At 38.9% G+C, this 8032-nt stretch overlaps 1 protein-coding gene across 5 annotated transcripts; it reads left to right on the top strand.

Moving 5' to 3' along the window:
* The first annotated feature begins 778 nt into the window (after window positions 1-778).
* LOC121048795 (importin-5-like) lies at window positions 779-6698 on the top strand. 5 transcript variants are annotated; one of them, XR_002922342.2, is made up of 12 exons: window positions 779-2107; window positions 2627-2830; window positions 3186-3290; window positions 3389-3454; window positions 3535-3690; window positions 3985-4059; window positions 4161-4315; window positions 4681-4816; window positions 4894-4960; window positions 5058-5179; window positions 5292-5719; window positions 6370-6501. XR_002922342.2 is itself a non-coding variant. In XM_024300702.2 (12 exons), exons 1-12 carry the CDS (start codon window positions 854-856, stop codon window positions 6523-6525), a joined length of 2553 nt encoding a protein of 850 aa, XP_024156470.1. In that variant the 5' UTR covers window positions 779-853; the 3' UTR covers window positions 6526-6698. The 5 variants fall into 5 exon arrangements, 3 of the variants coding, with proteins under 3 accessions (XP_024156470.1, XP_040375627.1, XP_040375626.1); XM_024300702.2 differs by having other exon boundaries at window positions 5292-5348; window positions 6370-6698; XM_040519693.1 differs by having other exon boundaries at window positions 5272-5348; window positions 6370-6504.
* The last annotated feature ends 1334 nt before the right edge of the window (window positions 6699-8032 follow it).

Genomic DNA, 8032 nt, shown 5'->3' with positions numbered 1-8032 from the left:
CAGAGACCGTCACCCATTCGCTAATAGAACCTCCATTCATCAAACCCCCTCCTCCACCGCCACAACCTCAGCATCCTCCTCCTCCACTGCCGCCGTCATGTCAGTAACAACATATACCAAATACTCCGATCAAAATCACAATCATAAGACCAAAGCAACATATAACATGAATTCATGTATATAAGAACTAAAAACAAACCCAGCATAAACCAAAAAAGCAAAACCAACCCAAATAGCAATTGAGCACAATTAGATCAAGAAAAAGACTTGCCAGCTGGTACTTGGTACCTTTGGCTTCTCCCACACACTGTCAATTGCTCGATTTGGGTAAATGGGTCATTTCACTTTTTTTGGGACCCACGTGCTTGCCACATTAGCAAACAAACGGCGCCGTCAGAAATTTTTAACGGAAGTATCACGTTGATGTCAATTTAGGTATTTGGGTATCACATTGATACTTTTGAGAGTTCGGGTATCAAATTGGCCTTGGCAGAATAGTTTGGGGACGGTAGCTGAATTTTTCTCAAAAAAAAAAGGGTAAATGGGTCATTTCACTTTTTTTTTTTTAACCCACGTGCTTGCCACGTCAGCAAAAAAACGGCGCCGTCAGAAATTTTGGACGGAAGTATCACGTTGATGCCAATTTAAGTCGTTAGGTATCACATTAATACTTTTGAGAGTTCAGATATCAAATTGGCCTTGGCAAAATAATTTGGGACGGTAACTGAATTTTTCTCTATATATAATTGAAATCTCCAACACTTTTTCCTTCCCTCCCTCCTCTTCTGCTTTTCTTTCTTTCTTGTTTCTTCTTCCCCTCGTGTACCTTTGGCTTCTCCGTCAGCGTATTGGAATGGCGGAGTCGACTGAGCATCAGCAACTGGCGGCCATTCTCGGTCCTGAGCCCGCCGCCACTTTCCAAACCGTAATCTCCCACTTAATCTCCTCCCCCTCCTCTTTGCAAACCCTAATCTCCGACCTCATCTCCTCCGAGAAGCGGTCCGAGGCCGAGCTCGTCTTCAACATCTGCAAGCAGGCCGATCAGGAGTCGCTTTCTCTCAAACTCGCTCAGCTTCTCCAGGTCTCTCCCGACGAGAAGACACGAACCATGTCCTCCATTCTCCTCCGGAAGCAACTACTCACCCGCGACCTGTGGCGAATACTCTCTCCTAACACCATATCCACCCTCAAACATACTCTATTATCTTGTATTCAACGCGAGGACACCCCAACATCGATTTCGAAGGCCATCTCCTACGCCGTGTCGGAGCTTGCCTCCGCAGTGTTGTTCGTCGACGGCTGGCTGGAGCTCTTGCCCTTTCTGTTCCAATCCACCTCTTACGATGCGCCGCCGAAGCTTCAGGAATGTTCCTTCTTGATTTTCGCTCAGCTCTCGTACTTCTTTACCCCGTTTAAGAAGGAATTACACACCGTCTTCTTGTACTGCTTGAGCTCCTCCACAAGGTCAGATGCAGTTAAGATAGCTGCGTTTAGTGCTGTGGTCAATTTCATTCGGTGTTTGCCCTACTCTGAAGATGAGGATAGGTTTCACGACGTCTTGATTGAAATGATGAGAACAGTGATGGGGAAATTGAACAAAGGGAAGGAGATCATGGCACAGGAAGCGATCAAGTTGTTCATTGAATTGGCCGGGACCCATCCGTCGTTGCTCAGCCGCAACGGGCAGATCATCCGGGCTATGCTGCAGATTGCTGAAGCCATAGATGTCTTGGAACAAGGGACGAGGCACTTGGCCATTGAGTTTCTGATTACTCTGGCCGAGGCCGGAGAGCGTGCACCATGGATAATGAGGAGGTGTCGGGAGTTTGTTGGTCTACTTTTTCCCATTTTAATGAGGATGGTTTCAAATGTCAAGGATGATCCCTCATGGCATACAGCTGAGACTGATGATGACATTGCCTTGGGTGTAAGTGGTGACTACTGTGTTGGGCAGGAGTGTTTGCATAGGCTTGCCATTGCCTTGGGTGGCGATAACATTGTTCCAATTGCGTTAGAACACTTTACTGCCCATTTTGCTGCACCCGAGTGGCCCAAGCATCATGCAGCATTGATTGCCCTTGCTCAAATCGCTGAGGGTTGCTCTGAGGTATCAACCCTAAATCCTGCATAGAATTGAAACATATTGTCACTGTTCTTTGTAATGAATCGAGATTGAAATAGTTGTCAACTCATGAACTTCACTTGGCCATGCTGCATAATTGGAAAGACGGGGCACTGTGAAAAATAATTATTTTGTATTTGATATATCCTGCATAGACCTGAAACTAATGACCCCCATATGTTATTTGGTAACAAATCAAGCTTGGACTAGTTGTTAACTCATAAACTTCATGTACCCATGCTGCGTAATTGGAAAGACGGGGCACTGTGAAAATACATACTAATCAACCAAAATAATGATGATTGTCATGTATGAGATGCACGCATACTCGTATTACGATTCTTGATGCAGTTTCCAAGTGGTCTCCTACTCACTTCTATATCAATAATGTGAAAAGTTCAGCGCAGCAAAGTATTCATTTTTTTATGCATCATTCCACCTGTTGCAGTGAAATGTATTCAAGTTATCTTATTGTATATCTTTTCTTTTTTCTATTTGCTGCAGATAATGATAAAAGATTTGGAGCAGGTGGTGCCAATGGTTTTGAACTCCTTTAAACATCCACATATTCGGGTAAGGTGGTCAGCTATTAATGCAGTTGGCCAGTTGTCTACTTATTTGGCCCCAGACCTGCAAGTTCAATATCATCAACAGGTGTTTTTTGCACTGAATGCCACTATATATGGGTTGCAGAACCGTCGTCTACTGGTAAGTTAATGTCTGACAAGATTGTTTAATCCTAATCGGGATTTTTTGACTGGTGATGATTTTGCTTCTTGCCATGCTAGTTTCTATGAAGTAATGGGAATCTAAAAGTTCACTTTTGAGTAAAGAAATTGACAGCTTTTTGTGTTAGACAACATTGGTTTTTGTACTTGGGAATTGTGTGGCTCTGGAGGATATTGAATATGCTGGCATTTTCTTTATTTGGCTCATTTGTGGAGTTCTTTTTGTCAGACTTGCTCATTGTCAAGACCATGTTAATTGAAGGAAGCTTGTTCTTTTCTTTTGCTAAGAAATCAATGGCTAATAATTGTTACTTCATGTAATTTGATATCTGCAGGCACATGCAGCTTCAGCACTGCGAAAATTCATTGAGAAATGTGCTAGGGATATCTTGACACCTTATTTGGATGAAGTGGTTTCCCAATTGGTTGTACTTTTGCAGGTAATTGCTTATATAAACTGTACCACATTGATGATGCAGGACTTGCATGTTCTTTTGAAGTACTATTTTACATGTCTCAACTTTTATGTCTTATGCAGAGTGAGATACAAATGGTGCAAGTAGAAGCATCGACTGCTTTGTCATCAGTTGTTGTTTCATTTCCGGTATTTTTCTTTATAATGTGTTCTTCTAGTTGAATGTTTGTGTTATGGATGATTCAATTGGATGGTAATGGGATCTGTAGGAGCAATTCCAAAAATACTATGAAGATGTCATGATTCCCCTGAGAGTTATGTTGTTGGATGCCACTAATAACCCGGTTTGGTCCAAGTCCGTGGCGTGTATTAGCTTGGTTGGTATGGCTGTTGGAAAGGAGAAATTCAGGGATGATGCTAAGAAAGTAAGTCATTTATATGAAACCACTCGTTGCATCGGTGCTTCCCCATTTTGGAATTTATATGAGATATTTATCTTGCTACCAATGGTTATTGATAGGACGGATTTAATTTTCTTCTTCATGCATATTTATTGCATATAGTATATTCTGTTTTCCAGCTGAGGAATTAAAATTTGAGCATCTTCATTTTTTACTTAACGAAGAAACCTGCAGCTGTTTTGTTTTGTTGGGTTGTTCAAATCAACTAGTTAATGTACATACGTACCAAATGATGTTTACCGCTTTAATTTCTGTAAGGTCATGGAAGTGCTGATGTCTTTGCAAGGATCTCAAATGGAGCCAGATGACCTAACTACAAGTTGCATGCTACAGGTATTTTATCTTATGCTACAGCTATTTTATCTTAAAATTACCCTGCTCAGAAAGTGCAATTAATTCCATCTTATAACAGTTTATCTACAATGTTATTGTAGATATGCGCTGACCTCTGCAAGTGTCTAGGACAAGATTTCCTTCCGTACATGAGTGCTGTTATGCCTCCTTTGCTTCAGTTTGTTCAAATTAAGCCTGTTGAAACTGTTACCTCTGCAAATGACAATTGTGATATGGATGAATCTGATGATGAAAGGTTTCAATTTCTGCAAGTTCTGTATCTGAAAGCCTTCTGTAATATGCTTCCATGTGCCTGCACAACCTGTTTATTTATTTAAACCTTCCATCCTCTTTGCAAGCAACCACACACAAGTTAACGAGTCCAAGTTCACTTGAACCTTTAGCTGCATGCCATAAAAACTAGTCTGCATGGATAACAACCACGGCCTTGACCTCCATCCTAAAAAAAATAAAAATAAAAAATAAAAAATAATAAATGTAATAATAATTTTTGTTTGTAGAGCCCTGATGAGTGTATGGTTACTGAGTGTATAAGATGTAGCAATATTCATGCTTCCCTTTGGTTCTTGATGTCATGCTAAAAGTTGGTCTGTGCTACAGTTTGGAAACAATTACTCATGGAGATAAAAGGATTAGAATCAAGACTAGTGTATTGGAGGAAAAAGTTACAGCTTGCAATTTGCTGTGTTGCTATGCTGATGAACTGAAGGAAGGATTCTTTCCATGGATCGATCAGGTCTGTCGTAGTGTAATAATAACTTTTCTTGCCAGGCCTTCAATGATATGAGTCTAAAACGGGTCATTTAATTGCAGGTTGCCCCAACGTTAGTTCCACTTATATTTTATATCCATGAAAATGTGAGGAAGTCTGCTGTTTCAGGTAGTATTCACTGATAATGTTAGATGGTTTTATTTGCTCCTTCATCTTCATATGTCGGTGGAGGTTTGATTGGCAAATCATTTTTTTTTTCCTCTAGCAATGCTGAAGCTACTGCTTACTGCAAAGTTAGCTGTAGACAGAAGGCAAGCTGAAGGTTGTAATGAAAAGTATTTAAAGCGATTGACTGACTACATCATTGGAGCTCTGAAGTTACGTAAGGTGATTTACTGTTTGTCAATTATACCTTCCTGATCATAGTGAATGATATGAATCTTTTCCTGATTCTTTTTGTTTGGTGCTGCCCAACTCAGAGAATGCAATTTGTGTGCAGGAAGATGACTCTGAAATCTGCATAAATATATTGGATGCTATAAATGAATTTATACAGGTCTGGACACACACGCGCGCACACACAGACACGCACTGGTCTGGATGCAGTCTGGATCAGAAGTGGATGTCTGCAAAGACGCAAAAGTGCGGACGCGGCTAAGGGCATTGTGGATGGTGGTGCTGGTCTTGCGGGTGCCGAACCAGGCCTCCATCCTTAGCTTCTTGCCCGTAGACTTCTGTGTTGAGCTCGAAGTTGAGATTGAGGTGCTGGAGGTTTTGGGTGAACTTCCCATGCGGACTTTCAACCTCGATCACTTTTTCCTCCATAATGGTGGACGCCATCCGGGATGTTAGTAGTCTCCGAGGACAGAATCTGCGCACCATCCGCACCGCCCCGAGCTGCGTCTGCGTTTTCAATTTTCTCATCAGGTTCGGACATCTGCTTCTGATCCAGCCTCTTTATGTATGTATTTTTTGTAGTTGAACATAAGATATCTCATCATGAACGTACATCGGATATAAGTTTATAGGCAAGATAGCTCACGCACAACCAAAATGTAGAGTCAGAAATCCAAATCGCATTCTTAATCCTGAAAGCCTTCTGTGTTGCCTTAATCAACCACAAGGGACAAACAAATCTACACACTACACACATACCTGATTGGATGAAGTGGGAAAATGTTCGCTTCCCAAGCCTAAACTCCAAACATGGAAAAAGCGGTGCAAAGATCGGATGAGAATTTGAAATTGGAACATATTTGGAGTTTTTAGGGTTTTCATTTTGATTAGGCTCACATTATTACCATATGGGAGAATTTCATGCTTGAAGATGTTCAAAAGTTAATCTGTTACAACAAATCCATTTATTGTCGGACAAAAGAAAAATTAATTGTATTAAAAGAGCAAAATTATTGGTCAATAACTCAATTTAAATTTTGGTTTGGGAGAAAATGTAGCTCCTCGGAATGAAGTCTTATTTTGGCTTTGTGCACCAAAAGTAGTACCTAGTTTTGGCAAATCCAATTTTACGTGCCACATTATTTCTTCTGTGCATTGCTTACTTGTATCATTTCTTTCAGATCTTTGCATCCACTCTAGATGAAAGCCATGTCAAATCCATCAAGGAGATAAAGCAGGTGAGTATTCGTTCAAGTAAGAAAAGAAAGAGAGCAGAAAGGACCTCAGCATATGATTTTGATGATGAGGAAAGGAAGGCGATGAAAGTGGAAAATTAACCAGAGGGCCAAAGTTTTTTATCTTAATAGACACATAATTATTGTAATCTCATAAATTTAGTTATTAAGGCAAACCATACTATTATTGTCATGGTTGGAACTTGGAAATAGTAGACCTGCTATATTTTTATCATATAATAAGCAAAATTTCTAATTAGGTGATTTTTTTATAAAAATTTATCTGATTAATCAACACAATTTACCGTTAATGATTTTGCGATTGTTAGACAATAATTCTTTTTTTTATTTTAATTAATTTTTTTTAGCGAACAGTGACTGACCTCTTTATGCAATACTAATGCCGTGAAGCATATGGTTTATATTTCGTTGGCATCAGGGATGGCTCGGATTGAAAGGATTGCGTAAGGGTGGGAATAAAAAAATTTAAAAAAAGTGGGTTGGGCCGTAGGGGTGGAATTCAACAACAAATGTAATTTTTTTATACTATTAATGGCCCACCCACTGAGAGCAGTCATGAGTAGTTGGAATTTTTTTTGTTTTGGTTACAAGTTGGAATGTTTTTCATACAATTGTCATCCACTATTTTTTTAATTTATATTATTTTTTTCTCTATTTTACAAATTATTATAGGGATAATGATCACTTACCCACAAAATACCAAAATACACCTCATACACTCCACCAACTTATTTTCAACCCTATTCACACAAAAGTTTTCTCTTTTTCTCCTAACTATTCATTTCACTTAATGTTTATACTATTAGTATCCATCTCTCTCTCTCTAATTCTTCCTTTTATTATTATTTTCCTTTTGATGAAACGTGGTGGGCTCATTTTGGATTTATTTTTTAGACTATAATTGCAGCTATATTTCATCCTCTATATTCAAAGGTAAGCAGTTAAATTTTACTATTCATAATTCCGATCGTTGACAGACTTGAGTTAAATGCTATATGTAAAAGTACAAGCAAAGAATTGAGGAAAGAAAAAGAAAAGTTGAGAAAGTTGAAAGACTTTAGAGAAAGTCTTAACAAAGAAACTCTCAATTACTGGGATATCATCTTTAGGATTCAAACAAGAATCTATAAAGTTGAGCAAGATATTGAAAATATCTTATATATTCTTAAAGAGGAACAAAAACCTCTTGATTATTTGAGCATTGGTTAGATCCGCAAATCACTGGTATCAGAGCTTGTAAAATAGCTCAGAAGGGGTATCCCCAATGGGAACGATGTTTGATTTAATATTAGAGAAGCTGAATTCTCTACTTACAACCTCTGATGAGAAACATCAGAACCTACTGAAAGAATTATCTAGATGTCAAGATCATCTAGAAAAACTACCAGGTATAAACTACCAATTAGAAAAATTGGAAAACAAACTAGATTATATCAAAGAACTTCCAAAAACGGAAGAAAAAAAGCTAACACATGTTAGTAGAAAAATCAATGAACAGCAAAAAATGCTGGATTCTATGAAAAATATACTGAAGGACAAGAGAGTGCCTACAGTAAAACCAAAGAAAGCTAATGGATTAAAGACCAGA

The sequence above is a fragment of the Rosa chinensis genome, chromosome 5 (assembly GCF_002994745.2).
Source record: "Rosa chinensis cultivar Old Blush chromosome 5, RchiOBHm-V2, whole genome shotgun sequence".
Classification (NCBI taxonomy): Eukaryota; Viridiplantae; Streptophyta; class Magnoliopsida; order Rosales; family Rosaceae; genus Rosa; species Rosa chinensis.
The sequence above is the reverse complement of the archived record's forward strand: the minus strand, read 5'-3'. Positions and strand labels throughout refer to the sequence as shown.

Excerpts from the sequence above, each read along its gene's own strand:
- LOC121048795 (XM_024300702.2), top strand. The coding sequence starts at position 854 with ATGGCGGAGTCGACTGAGCATCAGCAACTGGCGGCCATTCTCGGTCCT. Across the intron at positions 3,455-3,534 it reads CAGTTGTTGTTTCATTTCCG|GAGCAATTCCAAAAATACTA; the intron begins GTATTTTTCTTT and ends TGGGATCTGTAG. Across the intron at positions 4,316-4,680 it reads GATGAATCTGATGATGAAAG|TTTGGAAACAATTACTCATG; the intron begins GTTTCAATTTCT and ends TCTGTGCTACAG.